The sequence below is a fragment of the Eleutherodactylus coqui genome, chromosome 5, assembly GCF_035609145.1.
Source record: "Eleutherodactylus coqui strain aEleCoq1 chromosome 5, aEleCoq1.hap1, whole genome shotgun sequence".
Lineage (NCBI taxonomy): Eukaryota > Metazoa > Chordata > Amphibia > Anura > Eleutherodactylidae > Eleutherodactylus > Eleutherodactylus coqui.
Window position 1 is genome coordinate 123,799,141 of NC_089841.1, and position 17,755 is coordinate 123,816,895.

Below are 17,755 nucleotides of genomic sequence, written 5' to 3' on the forward strand. Positions count from 1 at the left end.
TGCACTTGTTTAAATATACTTTCTCCTTTATTACAGTACAGAGAGACTGTTAATGGAAATGTGCTAAAAAATGTATGATTGAGACTTTAGCATCGTCTGGGATGATACACTATAGTGCAATTTCATTTTGAATCGCAATAAAGTAAAAGAAAAAAAATGTGCTGCAAGCGCATCAATATTTACACCTATCCAACCACTCAAAGTACTGAAGTGAAAAATACAGAACCATAAACAATCACAGAATCGCTAACTTTACAAGAGCAGAGACAGAGCCAGGAAGCCACAGGGAATACAACTTTCCAATACTGTGTTGTATCCTTTTAATAGACACTAGGAAGGTTATCCAGCCACTTGTTTTTTACTTCTTTCGTTCTAACTCCAAAAGCAGAATATAAACCACCATAAATGGCAGTCTATGTTCTGCTAAAGAATGTAAGTTCAGGAAAACTTTAAGAAAAATGTAGGTTGCCATTCATGAGGCTCCATAGAAAAGCTCCCGGCAGCCTTGTGAATTGTATTACAAACTACATTGTACTGCAAGCCTAAGGTTCACATTTACTGTATGTAGAAAGAAAGGGGGTAAAAGCCCATTTACACGGAGCGATGATCGCTTAAAAAAAAAAAAGCGTTAAAAGGCGATCGTTTTAGCGATAATCGTTGCGTCTAAATGCGCGCCCATCATGCACTGCTTTTCGTGCACTGCTAGCTGATCCTTAAATTCAGTCCAACCGAAAAATCGTCCTTCGGCCTTATCAGCAGTTCTCCACAGGGAGTGCTGATAGCATTGTTTCCTGTTTTAGAACACAGAATCTGAATGCAGATAAGAGCCCTCAGGCTATTAACTGCTTTCAGCTAAGGCTTCATTTGCACACTTAATTGCTCTTAAATAGCTAAGTAGCTACTTAATAGTTTATGCAAAATATTCGCTCAAAGCTGTCACTCCAACTGTCGTTAGAGCGATCTTTGAGCGATCATCGGGCCGTGTAAATGGGCCTTTACGGTTAGACATATCCACCACCCCATACACATTAGGCCTCATTTACATTGCTGTTACCATTCCCATTGTTCTGCTCTATTTTAGGAGCAGAACAATAAAAGTGATAGTGGCACTAGCTTACCATATACCGAACATTGACAGAGCCCATTGACTAAAATTGGGTCTGTTGGGTCTCAGTCATGGTGTCTAGCATTTTTAATGGAAAAATTAGCGGTGCATACTGCACTATTTTTCCAGAAATTTTGAAAGAATCTGCTATGGAGGCTTCTAATGGGACCCCCGATGTAGATGTGAATGTAGGCTAGACTAGACTACAGGGCAGTGAAAAAACACATGCAAGTAGTATGCAACTTTTTAAAAAGATATTTTAGCTAGAATATAAACCTTCCTTTAAAGAGATATCCAAGGCAGAAGCCTTATGCGGTTTCCATAACTACCATTGAAATGAGTGGGTGTTATGGAAACAGCATAGCATAGCGCACTATGCTATTTCCGAACTATGGGAGTGATGGACACAATTTAGCGCAGTACTACTATGGGAGTTACAGAAACAGCAAAAGGCTGCAGCCTAAGCTGCTTACATAACACCCCGTGAGGTGGTCAAGAAACAGACATAAGTTTCTCATCAAAGCCATGAAATGCTGAGATAGAAATACCTCTTTAAATGGAAGGTATTGCCAACATGTTTTACTAATTAAATTCAGATACTAATACATATTCTTTTCTGATCTGTTTTTATTTTCTGATTATTTTTTTTTCAAATTCTATTTTCTATTCATGACTATGGGAGTTGCAGTCATCTTTAAACAGTCATATGGATGATCAAAACCTGTAGTCTTGAGATTTCCATGGACTTCTATGGGAGAGGCATTACACATATCATGGAACGCAATGAAGATGGTCAGCAAGAAGTGAGTTCAATTTGACACAACAGTGACCTTACCAAGAACTGGACACCCCTAAAAAATTTATAAGAAGACCAAAAGAAAATTGGTCCAGGAGGCTAAGTGGCCTACAGCAACATCAAAAGAGCTGCAGGAATTTCTGGCAAGTACTGGTTGTGTAGTGCATGTGACAACCATCTCCTGTATTCTCCATATGTCTGGACAGTGGGGTAGAGTGGTAATGTGTTAAGAAAATTGTAGATCCATGTATCAGTTAATTGTTCTGTTATTACATTGTAGTCTACGAAGATAAAGCATGCTGTTAGTGTAAGTAGTGAAGGGGTTAAACAAAACATTTTCTATATACGAGATAAGACAAACAGAAGATAAAAATCATAGCAGCTTCATTGTATATTATAGTTACACCTTAAGTTACACCTTTTATGTTAAACATTTTAGCTGTAGCCTATCATATATTCTAATTATTCTTGGAGGTATATACTTTTCCTGTAATGTCACTTATGGTATATAAACCACATGCACCTTTGAATAAATTAGAAATCATTTGATACTGCAACAAGGCTGGTGTGATTTGTATTTCTCCTCGGGGCCCAGGCTTCAACACCAGATCTGAGATTGTCTTCTCCTTGGTAAACACATAAATTCTCCCTACACAATGAGCAACCCTTTCCCAACAAAGAAAAACATCCAAACCCGGCTATGTTTTGCCAAAACCTACATCAAGTCTGCCAAAAGTGAACTTTTTGGCCATAATTCCAAAAGGTATGTTTGGTGCAAAGCGAACACTGCGCATCACCAAAGAACACCATACCCACAATGAAGATGGTGGAGGCAGCATTATGTTTTGAGGCTGTTTTTCTGCTGCTGGAACTGGGGCTTTAGTCAAGGGGAAGAGAATTATGAGCAGTTCCATATATCTGTGTATTTTGGCACAAAACCTTCAGACCTCTGCTAAAGAAGCTGAAAAAGAAGAGGAATTTCACCTTTCAGCACAACAATGACCCAAAGCTTACCTTCAAATCATTCAAAATAATGCCTTCGCCAGAAGAAGATCAAAGTTTTGGAATGGCCCAGTCAGAACCCAGGTCTAAATCCCATTGAAAATTGACCTGGGCTGTACTCATGAGATGCCCTCAAAATCTGCCAAATTTAGAGTGCTTTTCAAAGGAGATGTGGACAAAGATTGCCAAGTCAAAAAGAGCCGTGCTTATTAGACACCTACCCCATAAATGCTGTCAAAAAGTCAAAGGCTGCACCAACAAAGTATTAATTATATTTATGCAACCACGTTATTTTAGTTTGAAGGTGGAAATAAATCTGAAAGGATTTATCTTTGTCGGATTTTTTAACACGACAAAAAAAACGGCGGCATTTTAACAAAGGTCTGTAGACTTTTAATATCCACTGCAGAAGGTGATCTGTGACCATCATCTTTTGTGAATGGTCATTGTATTCCTGCCTGTGATGATAATGAGATGACTACTGAGAAGTTCTTTCTACAGTACAGGAAGTGTCAGACTATTATGAGGGTCAGTAGCCAGAGGAAAAACTGCAAGATTTGAGATTTACTTTTTTAAATAGATAGGGAAATTAAAAAAAAATAGAATAAAATAAATGACCAAGAATTCTTAAGAAATATGTTTAATATAAAACTTGACTATAATACAATAGGTCATTTCCTGATGACACATTCCCTTTAAAATATTGCTCCAGGGACTTTGCTTGCACAGAACAGCATCAAGTTCCTACATTGGTGACAGACAGCAGTCTTCATCATTTTGGGAAAATATTGTGTGTCTGGAAAATGTCAGGTTATATAGAATCAGATAGATATGTCTGCAAAATCTGCAATTTTTCAGACAGATAACGAGAACCAATAGTACAAAGATCTGATGGATTGCCTGACTGCTCTTGCAGGGAATGGGACAGCAATTAGCCACAAAAGGTTAGCACTGCAGACACAATGTAATTAATACCTTGGCAAGGACCACTTTAACTCAAATACCAAAATGTTGATCCTTAGTGTATGATAATTAATCTTTCCCAAGCAGTTCTCAGTGTAGAAGACCAGAACAGCATGCATTATGTTTCAATGTTTCTTAGAAAATGAACCAAATACTTCATAGAGTTATAATGTAATATTTTATTTAGCTTTTGACTTGTTTTTCAGTGTCATTTAAGAGAATAGCTAATTGTTGCTATTGTTATTGGCCTTCATTTCGTCCTACTGTGCAATAAATATATACAGAACTTTTCGGTAGATGGATCATCTACATCTTGGGATACTTACTCTGCTCGTGGCAATTTCAGTCTTGCGATAAAAAACAATACATTAAGCTCAGATCATAAAGATGGAATGAATCATGAATCCTCTTTCTGCACTAAGAGAGCCTGTTTAGATATTTATCAGTCTCTGTACGTAACCCCTGCAGACTTGCATTAAAACATTTCTACATACATATGCACAAACAGAATAAGATATTACACTTCCTTTCAGCAGGTCATAGTCATTACAGTCGAAAGCATTAAAGGATATGTCCACTAACAAGTTAGCATAATGTAATTACTGTAAACAGTTTGCAAGTTAGATTTTTTTTTTCTTATGTTACAATTTTAAACTTGTCTTTAATAACCATACAGTTGCAACCAAAAATACTTTATCCTCAGTGCAAATTAAGTTTATTTGCCAAATTTACAAACTTTAGGCTGTTTAAAAAAAACAATGAAATGAGAAGAATTTAAATACCACAAGACAACTAATATAACAAGGGGTTTCTCCAAATTCAACACAAAATGCCAATTTTTAATGTATGCTGCAGTCTCAGAATTATTCAACCCCGTCTTCACAATTGACTTTAGTATTTAGTAGAGCACCCTTTTGCTGTTATGACCTGCTGTAAACATGATATATAGCCAGATACCAACATTGCTTCACTGTAGGCAAGGTATTATTTTCAGCAAATGATTCACCACTGATCCATAGGTCTTGCAGTTTTGTTTCCTCACTCCACAGGACAGAATCCCAAACTGTCTATGGCTTATTTATATGGTTTTGAGTATACTGAAGCTGACTTTTCTTGTTCATTTGGGTCAGTAGAGGTGCACGTCTTGGAGTTAGGGCATGAAGACCTTCAGCGCTTCATTTGTGCCTTAATGTGCAAATGGAAACCTCAGTGCCTGCTGCCACCAAATCTTGTTGTAGGAATTTTTAAGTCACTCAGGGGTTTTTGAACATCTACCTGCTCAGGAATGTAGGAGCAGATGGTGATAGCTTACTCTTTCTAACTTGTCTGGGTAGTAAAGGCAGTGTTTCTTTAACTTTGAACACGCAAACTATGTTACCAACTGTATCTCTAGGAACTTTCAGTGCTTTTGCCATCTTTTTGCATCCTTTTCCTTATGATCTTGACTTAACCATATTTCTTATATGTAATCAAATGTCACAGTTAACAAAGCCCAAGCCAGTCCAGGTATTTGATATGTTTTATCTCAAGCACCTGATGCAACTAATGAAGCCCTTGATTAGTTGTATCAGGTAAGAGGACACCTGATTTGCAAATGTGTGCTTTTTTTGTGTTAAATCACTTTTTATTCAGATTTTTAACACTAAATTTTAAATCAAATTTTCATCAGAGTTACAGACATTTTGAATATATCAAACCTTTTCAATAAAGTTGTATTTAAATAATATTTCAGAAAGTAGAATAAAATTGGACGTATCCACTTAGGGCTATTTATATGATTGGGATTCATATTTCTTCTTGGCCCTAAAGATACAGTTGATACTAAACTCAAACATGCAACCATGAGGTATTGACATTTATTTAGAAACTTGGGATATTGAGTAAAAGAAATTGAAAATGTAGTACTTAGTGTAAAAAGAAAGGGGGAGGGTGGAGGTGAGAGTGGTAGAGATTGGACTCTTTTGAGGGATTCTATCCAGGGGTTAAATAATTCTGAGACTCCAGTGCTCATTAAAATGGCATTTTGTGGTGAATTTGGAGAAACCACTTGTCATGTTAGTTGTGTTGAGTTGTTTAAATTGTTCTTGCTTGATTATTTCTTTCTTTTCAAACAGCTGACAGTTTCTACATATAAATCTAATTTTCAATGGGGCTTGAATAGTTTTAATTGCAACTGAATATATATGGGGGAGACTGAAACATAGATCTCAAGATGGTTGGTAAGATATTTGGTCACTTATGTTCATAATTAGCTATTCCAACAATTACAAGCTAAGGGCACATTCACACTTCTCCTGGGGCTGTGGTCTATTTCTGTTGTCTTTGTAGCCAAACAATAAAAATACTAGAACCACCAGATCTGGCACATGTCGAATTCTATTAATTTTAATTGGGTCCATCCAGCTTCTGGCATGCTGACAAAAATGTTTCTGGATGAAATAAAGCAGCATGTTGCCCTGTTTCGTCTGGGATTTTGTGCTGGATCCACACTAGAGTCTGAGAACGGAGTCTTCGATGCAGATGTGTATAGGCATTGCACATCTGTGTACAGGGAATGGAGAGATGTAAACGGAGATACATATGACTGATGACAGCCCTTTGGGGATGAACAAATGTATTACCGATCTTTTTGCACCTATAAAAAGCCAATTATCTGCTGTGTGTGAACGGCATTAAAGCACCAATTTAACCAACACAATTGTTCATTGCGTAAAACATAAGAATGATCAATCATTTTAGCCTACTGATGACAAACTGCCAGAAAGAAGTCTGTCACATCTGAAATTTTTGACCAATAGTCCGACAAAAGAGCTTTCAGTCTACAAAAGTTCTTCCTTTGAAAGAACGTTCCCAGGAAGACCGATCATCCATTCGCTGGTAACACAGTGATATAGTATGTTAGGCCGAAAGAAGACAATGTCTATCCAGTTCAGCCTGTTCCCATCTTCCCTTATTGATCCAGAGGAAGGCATAAAAAACCTCAATAAGGCAGAAGACAATTTAGCCCATTTTGGGGGGAAAAAAATTCCTTCCCGACTCCATAGTAACATAGTATGTTAGGCTGAAGGGAGACCATGTCCATCTAGTTCAGCCTGTTTCAACCCCCCCCCCCCTCCTCCATCTTGTTGATCCAGAGGAAGGCAAAAAAAAAACAATGAGGCAGAAGCCAATTTAACCCTTTGGTGGTAAAAAAAAAGTCCTTCCTAACTCAGTAATGGCAGTCAGAATAATCCACGGATCAATGTTTTGAAAGTTCCTACCTGACTCCAATATCATAGTGCTCTAGAAAGGCATCTAGTTCCTTTTCAGACTCCTCTAATGATTGAACCCCCTTGTATGTTGGTGATGAAACTTTTGTTCCTCTAGACATAGAGGATGCCCTCTTGTTACCATCGCAGTCGTGGCTATAAACAGATCATGGGAGAGATCCTTGTACTATCCCCTAATGTATTTATACATAGTTATTTGGTCGCCCCTTTTTCATCCTTTTTCTAGGGTGAATAATCCCAGTTTTGATAGCCTCGCTGGGTATTCCAGTGCTATCATTGCATTTATTAATTTAGTTGCTCGTGTTTGAACTCCCTCAAGCACTACAATGTCTTTCCTGAGCACCGGTGTCCAGAACTGTACACAGTATTCCATGTGAGGCCTGACAAGTGCCTAATATAGTGGAAGAATAATGTTCTCGTCCCTCGCCCCTATACCTCTTTTAATGCACTCCAAGACTTTACTTGCCTTTGCAGCAGCTCACTGGCATTGATTGCTCCAGTTAAGTCTACAGTCAACTAGTACCCCCAGGTCTTTTTCCATATCACTTTTCCCTAGCAGTACCCCCATTTAGTGTGTATAAGTGACATTCATTTTTCTGCCCATTAGCATAACCTTACATTTATTAATGTCATTGAACATGTATGGCAAGTTTGAAAAAGTGTCACAGCTAATATGAATTAAAATGTGCATGTCTGTCTCTGTAAGACAATCGTCCACCAGGCGAGCATTCATTTAAGTGTTGTTTAGCAATCACCCTGCTTCTATCTAATGTCTATGACCACCTAAAAATGCCAATAAAGAGGCATGGAAAATAGCTTGCTGCATACTTCCTAGCCTGCCATGACCCAGCTCAACTTTTTCTTTTCTATGGATGTCATTTCACTATTGGAGCAATGTAGTGGGAGCAATTGTGCATACCAGTTCAGCCTTCATAGAGCACTGTGTTAGAGTGTTCTGCTGGGATCAGTTGTTCTACATGTTTTCCAAGCAACTCAGCTTCACAGGTGTGGGTTAATTGAACTGGCTGCGTGTGGATTGCTTCAGCCAGCCAATCGCCCGACTCTGCTGCTCATATATACCAACTCCGATGTTGTGGTTGCTGGTCTTTCCTTTGTTTGTTCAGTGTGAACAGTGTTATGTTTCTGTGTGTCTGTGCAGCTTTCAGTGTGTGCAGTGCAAACTGTGTCATCTTCCTGCGTTTCTGTGCAGGTTTCCGTATGTGTGGTGCTAACTGTGTCTTGCTGTAGATCCTTTATCATCTAGGATGGGGTAGGTCCCTAGGTTCCAGTGCCATGTTGTGACGATCATATTGCATGCAGGCAGGTTCTCCTTGGGTTAGTTGTCTACTTAGAAAAGGGACCCATGAGACGAGGACCCATAAAGTGGGCTCATGGGCTTAAGTATCTTGGCCAAAATACAAATGAATACCTCGTACTTGCTATAGTTAATCTATCTGGCTAGGTGTGTAGGAATGCAGGTGAGTGTTTTGTGCACTTGGCAGTCATTGGTTATGCCTATCTGCGAGTATGTAGTCCATCTTTCATTCCTGCGGTTCTGTCTGAGTTTGCCTGTCGGCGAGTATTAAAATCTGTCCGTCAAGTCTGTTTTGCTATTTCCATGTTCTGTCTTAGTTCACCATTTGGCGAGTGTAAAGTCAGTTTTTTAATGTTCATATTCTCTCTTAGTTCCTGAGTTTTGTCTACGCTGTCTGAGTGCCGTCTTATTTCATGAGTTTGGTCGTTTGGAAGATGTAACAACTGTATTGATGTATTAGTCTAAAGGGACTAGTCAAGCACAGCAGGAGTCTATGGAAGAGACAACCTCTATACAGTTTGGAGATACCAGGTTTAGTTGTTTTTTAATGGCTTTATTGTCATATTAATCCAGAGCTGCTGATTTCCTCCATGCATTATAATTTTTAACTGGAAATGCTTCAATATGCTGTATCAACAAACCACAGTGTACAAGATGTGGATTTTAAATTTCTGCAACCAAAAATATCTTAGAAGATAAAAAGGAGAAACTTAACAATACCAATCAAATATACAGTATTTTTGCAAAATACGTCCACTGAATGAAATCATGGGTAAAACTTTATGACTTTCTGTTCTCAGTAAAGTAAGCATGAAGCCACATATTACCTTTTTACAGACACACAGTATCACGCAAAAAGGTCAGGTCACCAGCAGGACACCTTCACTTAGCCCAAATAACAGGCTATGAGTTACCCTAGGCTTGTAGAAAGACCTGCTACGTCCTTGTGCTAATGCACTGTTCTTACTGCTAGGCATTGTAAGGAACAGAAAAAGGATGAAATTGGGAAATTTCACTGGGGCTGCCAATTATTCACACTGTGCTATCAAACTGCTACAGGAGATATAACTTATGGAAGTATCTATCCACTAATGAACTGAATGCATCAAATTCTGACTAAAATTATCCAGAATATTAAAGTGTTTACTTGTCAGTCTATGTAAATTAGTAAATAGGCTGAACTTGGATATATATGGCAGATTTCTCCTTCTCAGTGATTCCTTCCTTGATTTTGCAGACTAGCCTAGGGGGCTTAATGGAGAATAGAAAAAAACACTATATGTTCTCATTAACATATGCGTTGTGATTCACTCTGGTCCAACCTCTATGACCTGCATCTAACTCTAGAACTGTGGTCTTCTGTTCCCTGGCAGGAAAGGAACAGAGAAAGGTGTGTGCATGTAAATGGCTCTCTCCGAGGCAGTTCCTTCCACGTGGAACTGATTAGCCAGGAGTGTCACTAGACAAATTGCAGAAAAAGGACATGTTGAGGGATGTGGTGTCTATACCTGCCCTTGCATTTTGTATAAGTATACTCGTAAGGCCACCTGCACACGAATGGGTCGGATTCCGCATGCGGAAGCCCACAGCGGGAACCGACCGTTTGCCCAGCCAGGGTTCGCACATACCTGTATTTAATGTGTATGCAGATGGTCTGGATGGCTCACCGTCGGACATATGCAGTACAGATTTTCTTTTTTTCATCTATACCTGCTTTTCCCGTGCCGTCATCAGGTGATGGCGCAGAATCCGTGATCCTTCTGCAATGACAATTGCGGAGGGGCTGCGGGTCAAACGGCTTCCAGTGATTTCGGAATCCACACGAAAATAGAACATGCTGCGATTTTTCCTCCACTCATGGAAATCACAATTTGATTCCACAAATATGCGGGAAAAAGCGCTTTTCAATAGCATGTAAGAAAGGGTATTTACTGCGGATACGGCGGTGCGGACACCGACCGTGGATTCTGCAATGCAAATCCGTTCGTGTGCAGCCGACCCAAGTACGATTGCCTTCTGTGATTTTTGAATTGATATGTTCTTTTTCTTAGATGTTTTTATTTTAGTGTAGGGACTTGCAAGAAAATGAGGACCATTAATCTGTGAGCTTGTATATTTTAGACAAAATGTTTACCAATACCTCATATTTATTATCATTTTTGCAATAAGCATTCTGGTTTTAAATGCTGTTGGAACCAAGGGTGTCAGAGTTGGGCTGAATCATATGTGGCATTATTAATAGGCTGTAAGCCTTATGATGCATTACACATATAAGCAGCCCCCCAATATGTGATAGATATGTGAGTGGTTGTTCAGCAGTATATTGCACCTATACAATGCCCCTCCATGTGGCAATTTGCCTGTCTCCATGCTGAGGGATGTGGTGTCTAACACTGTCCTTGTGTCTTGTATCAGTACACGCGTAGCACTTTCTATGCACCTCTTTGCGAGTCATCTTTATCTGCTGGAAGCAGACAAAAATGAGTGAAGATAGTCAAGGGAGTACAGCACTCGGGTGGGCACTGCAGTCCCCCTCATTCTAGCCATCAGTGGGCGTCTCAGCAGCAGGACCACCACGGGTCAAAGCTTTTGACATGTCTCTATGACAAGTCAAAAGTTATCCAAAAGTGTAGTTACTCTTTAAATACTCTACTGGACCATAGAAAATACTCTACTACCTAATAGCAACTCTGCTTCCAGATGCACAAAAACATCCAATTGGGAAAAAAAAGCAGCATATAAAGCAGTGTGACTGGCACAGTTATGAGTTGACAATAAGATTGGTTCAAGAAACTCATCTGAGGTCCCCATGATGTGGCTTTTTGACTTTCACAGATAAATGTAGCTAAAGGCTTGCCTCAACATGACAACCCCTTTCTATATTGAAGAAAACACAGTATGTATAAAATCAGATCACCATGGTCCAACTTCAAAGACCCCCAGCCGTTGTAGGGAAAATGCAGCATAAGTATGGCAGACATTCAAATTAATGTATTACATGGATGGACGCAGTAAATCACAGCAAGAGTGGCTTTTGCAGCGAAGCTCTGCTCTAGCGAACAGAGGTGGGAATTAAACTCTATGATGTCCATATGTCCTAATCTAATATATACAAACCTCAGCATGTCCTTTGTAGGGTTGTAACAGAAATACTGTTGAATACTGTTGACACATTAAGGCATTTATATATGTGGGCCAATAGAAGGGGACTTGACACCTACTTGTTCATAATGTTGAGGACACTGTGGCTCGCACTCACCGGCCATCAAATTGAGGTTGACGGAGAATGATACTGTGCCACACACACACCAATGTAGCGGAGAGAGACCCCTGCTACACTCACAGTCAGCACCCACATCGAAGCGTTGTAAAAGAACATACAGCGTGATGTTGACGGTACCACGAGGGGAGGGAGAGTCATCTCATCCAAGCTCCCTTCACCGTGCCCTGCAATCAGCTATGTGGTGGAGACCAGCTCCCACTCTACTAACCTGTGCATTTGGCTAAGCTGTCTCTGCTTCACCAACCTATGGCCGGCCACTTCTGCTACATTTAGCGCCCACATCGAAGTGCTGTACAGGAATGTACAGCATGATTAGACCACTAGCGAGCACAAGGGAGAAGCCTGCGAAAGCTAAGGGAAAATTCTGCAGGTGTCTATGAAAGTAGGCCAGTGGGGCAATACACAAATGTACCTCCATGTTGGAAATATAAAAAAGCCATACTTACCAATACCAATCAAATATGCAGTAATTTGGTAAAATCAGTACATTGAATGTAATCATAGGTAAAACTTTATGACTTTCTGTTCTCAGTGAAGTAAGCATGAAGCCACATATTACCTTTTTACAGACACACGGTATCACAGAAAAAGGTCAGGTCACCAGCAGGACACCTTCACTTAGCCCAAATAACAGGCTATGCGTTACCCTAGGCTTGTAGAAAGACCTGCTACGTCCTTGTGCTAATGCACTGTTCTTACTGCTAGGCATTGTAAGGAACAGAAAAAGGATGAAATTGGGAAATTTCACTGGGGCTGCCAATTATTCACACTGTGCTATCAAACTGCTACAGGAGATATAACTTATGGAAGTATCTATCCACTAATGAACTGAATGCATCAAATTCTGACTAAAATTATTCAGATCATTAAACTGTTTACTTGTCAGTCTATGTAAATTAGTAAATAGGCTGAACTTAGATATATATGGCAGATTTCTCCTCGGTATTTTGTGTTTTCCAAATAGCTGGTGCCTTTGCATTATTACTATTATTCCTAATTCCACTATGTAAATTTTGTAATCATGGATAAATAAACATATATAGAGATTGCAGTCGTGCTGAGACAAGGACTCTATTAACTCTATTACAGTCACCTTCCTACGATGGGCTATCTACAAGTATTGCATATAGACAGGGGCAGTCCTGAGGACATAACAATTAAAAGCAATAGAAGTTTGGAAGAAAACGCCATGGTTTCCTGGTCGTTAAAGGTCCCACTAAGATGAAGGAGCCTCAGAATTAAAGAGTTGGTATTAAAGGGATTTTTCCAAATTATTACATTCATGACCGATCTCCAGAGCCTCCACTGATCAGTTTTCCTGCACAATGGTGTTACTATCTAATAATTATGCAGGAAACAGCAACAGAACCCCAATTCACTTGAGTGGGTCTGTGTCAGAGTTCCTTCTAGGGAACAGTAGGGGGTCTTAGAAGTTGCAGCGCTGTAAGCTTTATGTTAGAGAATACCCTAGCGATAGGACATAACATTATAAAAGATTGCAATATCTCTGATTTTTCAATTATTTAAGAACATATTTACAGTAAAGAAAGACAATTCTGCATAGTAGATATTTTAAACATGAATATTCTTTAAAGGGACCCTGGACTGCATACGTTACAGTATAGTGACAAATACACTGATTTCAGTGGTCTGTCACTTATACCAATTAATTCAGCAGTTTGGGAAAACTTAGTTTTGAAAGTGTGCAGCATGGGCAGAGGGGAGTCTGGTGAGGCTCATAAATTCACCGCTCTATTCTGGCTTACCCCCGTCACCACTGTTTGACAGGTCTCTCGGTATGAAGAATAATACAGAAAAACCTGTCAATCGATGGCAGTGGGCAGAAGAATGCAGGGCAGAGCCGTGAATGTATGAACATTAATCAGCTGTACTGCACTCCCCTAGGCCTGTGCTGCATACTTTCAAACTTAAAGCGTATCTGAATTTTCAACAAGTTTTTAAAGCATAACCGGCTCTCCTTACCCACTCATTTGCTGCTGTTTGTACCCTGTTTCATGTGTTTAAGTTCTGATTTTCAGGTGGCCCTCCTCATTTGAGTGTGGCCCTGCTGTCTGCAATCCACTTTCAGGCAAAGGGTGTGTAGCAGGCCTACAATTCTGACAGTAGTTCACTGTGCTGTACTTCCTTTACCTCACTTCCCATGCTGAATTGCTCCATTTATGGTCCAATCAGCAGGGAGGCAGTATCTGAATACTGACCCCTCTGTTGCCCCAGGGCAATTGTAAGAGTCAGGCATAGACAAATAACTAGTAAACCCAATTTAATGTACACATACACAGAGATTACCGACACTGTGTAAACAGATCTGTCAGCCTGTGAGTACAGGGGAGCAGCCTGTGAAGACAACCCCCCCCCCCAAGCAAAAAAACAGGCCCAGAATTTAAATTACTACAGAAGCTCAATACCTAACAAAGGTCAGTGGATTACAGAGTAGAAAGACACACAAAGTGGCAGCCACTTCAATAAATTGCTTTTACAGTGCCCCTATAAAATTTCCAAAAGACTGAACAGACCAGTATAAGTAATACACGCAGTGCTTTTGGCAATCTATCACTATATTGTATTTCTCGCAGCCCAGTGACAATTAGGAAACTGATAAGTTCCCTTTAAGTTTTTATAGCTACTGGGTTATTATACATGTACAGTCTTTAACCTTTAACAGGTGATCCCTCAGTTAACTGTACACATATAAGCAATGACCATCAGTGACAGTTCTAAATACACTGTCAGTTTACAGTAAATTACGGTTCTATTAGAACACTGAAATCATCTATACAATAAAAGGCAAGCACTTAAATACAATACCACCAGCAAAAGATTACTCGGCTAGATTGGTGGAAAATTACTTCAAACTATTACAATCATTGCAATATCTGTATTGTATAGATGACAGAAAGGAACTACTGTCATGAGCAGCAATTGACCGATTCTGTTCTCTGCAAACGCCATTTAAATTTGGCCTTAGAAAATGATAGATGACAGTTATACGCTTGAGTGCCGACAACTGGGCATAGGTTCCCTCTTCACCATGACCCCAACAAAAGTATAATTTACCAAATATAGCCAGTTTGACACCCGGTGCATACAATTTATGTATTCTGTCTGATCACCTCCTCCATGAAGAATTGCTTGGGTGAATCTTTAATAAAACAAACACTTTAATTTCCGACTTTGTTGGGAATGGCTCGGGAGAGGTTAAAAATGATATAAATACTACAGCAAAGCTCAAGTGTCAGTGCTCCCTTCTGCTATAATTTACCAGCCAGCCTTTTCATCATATCATAAAAAATATTTCCAAAATCATCCCTGAAGGTGCAGAGTTATGACAACGTCAAATCTAGGTGTAAGCAAGTCGGAATACTGTCTGTCATTGTCTTGTTACTTGTCCATGATTCATGAAGAGTGTTTCTCTATAAATAAACCTACGCTAAGAAATACCTGATCTATGGAACACACACAGGCACTAATTTTATAGTAGGAGAAGCCTGATTTACCTGCTTTGGCAGTCGAAAAAGAGAATTTTTGTAGAATATGTCTTTGGCCTGACTCCATGTGCCATCTATTATGATGAGGGAGTGTGGGTGATGATTGTCTTCTAGGGACAGCTCTTCCAAATTAGCTGCTTCAGCTCCAGGATAAAGGATAAAAGTACCCGGTTTTCTGCAAATGGCTGCTAGTTCTGGATATCTAAAAGCAAAGGTGAGATGCGGAGAATGAAAAAGGGCTTTATTCAGTAGCACAGTATTTTCACACATCAAATTACCCTGCTTGAGGGCTGGCATGATGTACAAATAATAGGCTGATGGTGGCAATTAGAACTGAACATAATTGTAGCAAATACTACATTCAGACAATATTTTCAAACACACTAAACACAAAGGAGAAATAAGGTTAATACAATAAACAATGACCCCGTAACCCTGTGGTAAGTATATGAGAAAACAGATTTGTGGAAGTCACTGCAGACAATACAGAAAGTAATTAGGTGCATAAGGTGCATTAGGACTGAATGGGTGATTTAAAGAAAAACAGAAAAAAAAAAATCACAATTCTTATTTTGCACAATGTACGCTGACTGTATTAATGGATTCTAAGGCTCACTTTAAAAACAAGACAAGCAATCTCTGTGTAATGTTAATAATGTTCAATTACAATATCATCTAGGTAGCTGAGATTCTTCTAAGAGTTTTCTTGCTTGTTTTTGCCTTTTAACTAACCTCACTCCCATGAAAATGGAAGTAGAAAAGTAATAAAATTACTTCTCATGTCTCGGTGAATCTAAAGATCATTTAGCAGAGCACAAAGGTTAGTGCTGGAACCTTTTAAAACGGGACCTCCGGACTGCAAGACGTTCAGACTCCCAAGCAAAGACATAAGAAAAAAAAAGGAACATTTTTCCAGTGTGAACCATGCCCCAGTTACCACGCTGGTCAGTTACAATCCATCACAGTCAAGCACCGGGAGTAACAGTGGCTTTACGTGGGACAACTGTCAACTGAATAATCGCTCAGTAGATTACCGTGTTTCCCTGAAAATAAGACCCTGTCTTATGTACATTTTTGCCCCAAAAGATGCACAGGGTCTTATTTTTTGGCGGTGTCTTATACTCATCTAGCAGGCGCAGTCTAGGTCCTTCCCACTGGTCTCCAGCGCTCGGGCAGGCTTACTTGCTTGCAGTCCTTAGTGCCGACAGAGCATCACTTGCTGGTAGCTGGGTTTGAAAACCTCGCCTCCAGCAAGCAATTGCTCTGATTGGTTTTTGAGTGTTGCGGCTCAGCCAATCAGAGACGGCACTTGATTAACCAATCACAGCCATTCAATGTGATGGTGTGATTGGTTCATCAAGTGCCGTCTAACACTTTATCAACTTCATTTGCATGTAAAGGGGCCAACAGGAGCTGTTTGCAGAGACCTGCATATGATTACTCACACGACCAGCTGTGCACATAGCTGCATTGCTCTTGTGTATGCTGGCAGGTTACAATGTTATCTCCCAACTTCCCGTGGAGATAACAGCCTGTGGTCTACTTGGAGATAAATGTATTTGCTTTATCACCAGTCGCTAAACGATGGATTTTAAGTTCACCTTGGATTTTTAAGTGCACGATGCCGTGTTTACATGTAACAATTATTGCTCTTTTTCAGTGATTTGAACACATTTTGAGTGATAATCATTACGTGTAAATGGGCCTTAACTGCATGTATATCACTACTAATTGCTGGGCGGCACATGGCTTAACAATTGAAATAAACAATTGCAAACCGCTGACAATGCTAGGTAAGGGCACGTGAGACGGAAATATACTTACCTTTCTGGCTGGTTGTATCAACAGGACTGTGAAAATTAACTTTTTATCCTTGGAGGTAGCTCCGGGAATTGCTCTGGAAGTGCTCTGCTCTCTGTCCAAAGAGTCACTTCACAGTTCTGCTCGACAGCTCCAGCGCTCTCCTGGATACTGATGGCAGACTTTGGGGCTTTGTTAGAGCACCTTCTGCCATGGTAACCAGCAATCATGTCCCTGTTAAACACCTTAGATGCTGTGATCAGACTCCAATCCCAGCACTTGCAGCAAGAGCCTGACTGTATAATACAACCATGCCCTCATTGCCAATTCCGTGATGGGTGTATCCATATGGACAGTATCAAAGAGATCATTATAAAATATAGATCTGTCACAATGTGGGAAATAGCAACCACCTCTGAAGGCGTTAAACATCTGAAGAGCTATATTGGCTACTATGAGTCCTACATTCTAAGGAGGCAGTCAAAAGGAGTTGGCCTTTATTACAGGAAACACAGTAAATCTGTCTACTTATCAACAAATGCAAGAACAAGAACTTATCACTGCAAGTGTAAAGAGGACCTGTCATAATGACAATGGGAAGGGTGGAGAGTATTATACTTGGCCAGACAGTTGCTAGCATTCCATTGGTTGTCTGCTGCCCCTCCTTTCAGGAGCGAGTTCATAAGTAAGGTAAACTACACTCTACAGCTGGCACA

At 39.8% G+C, this 17,755-nt stretch overlaps 1 protein-coding gene across 1 annotated transcript in view; it reads right to left on the bottom strand.

Moving 5' to 3' along the window:
* Nucleotides 1-17,755, bottom strand: part of DTWD2 (DTW domain containing 2) — a 240,487-nt gene that overhangs the window by 82,740 nt on the left and 139,992 nt on the right. Inside the window, exon 5 of the mRNA XM_066603098.1 lies at nt 15,249-15,441. Coding sequence (XP_066459195.1) covers nt 15,249-15,441 — 193 coding nt within the window. The remainder of the gene's footprint in view (nt 1-15,248; nt 15,442-17,755) is intronic.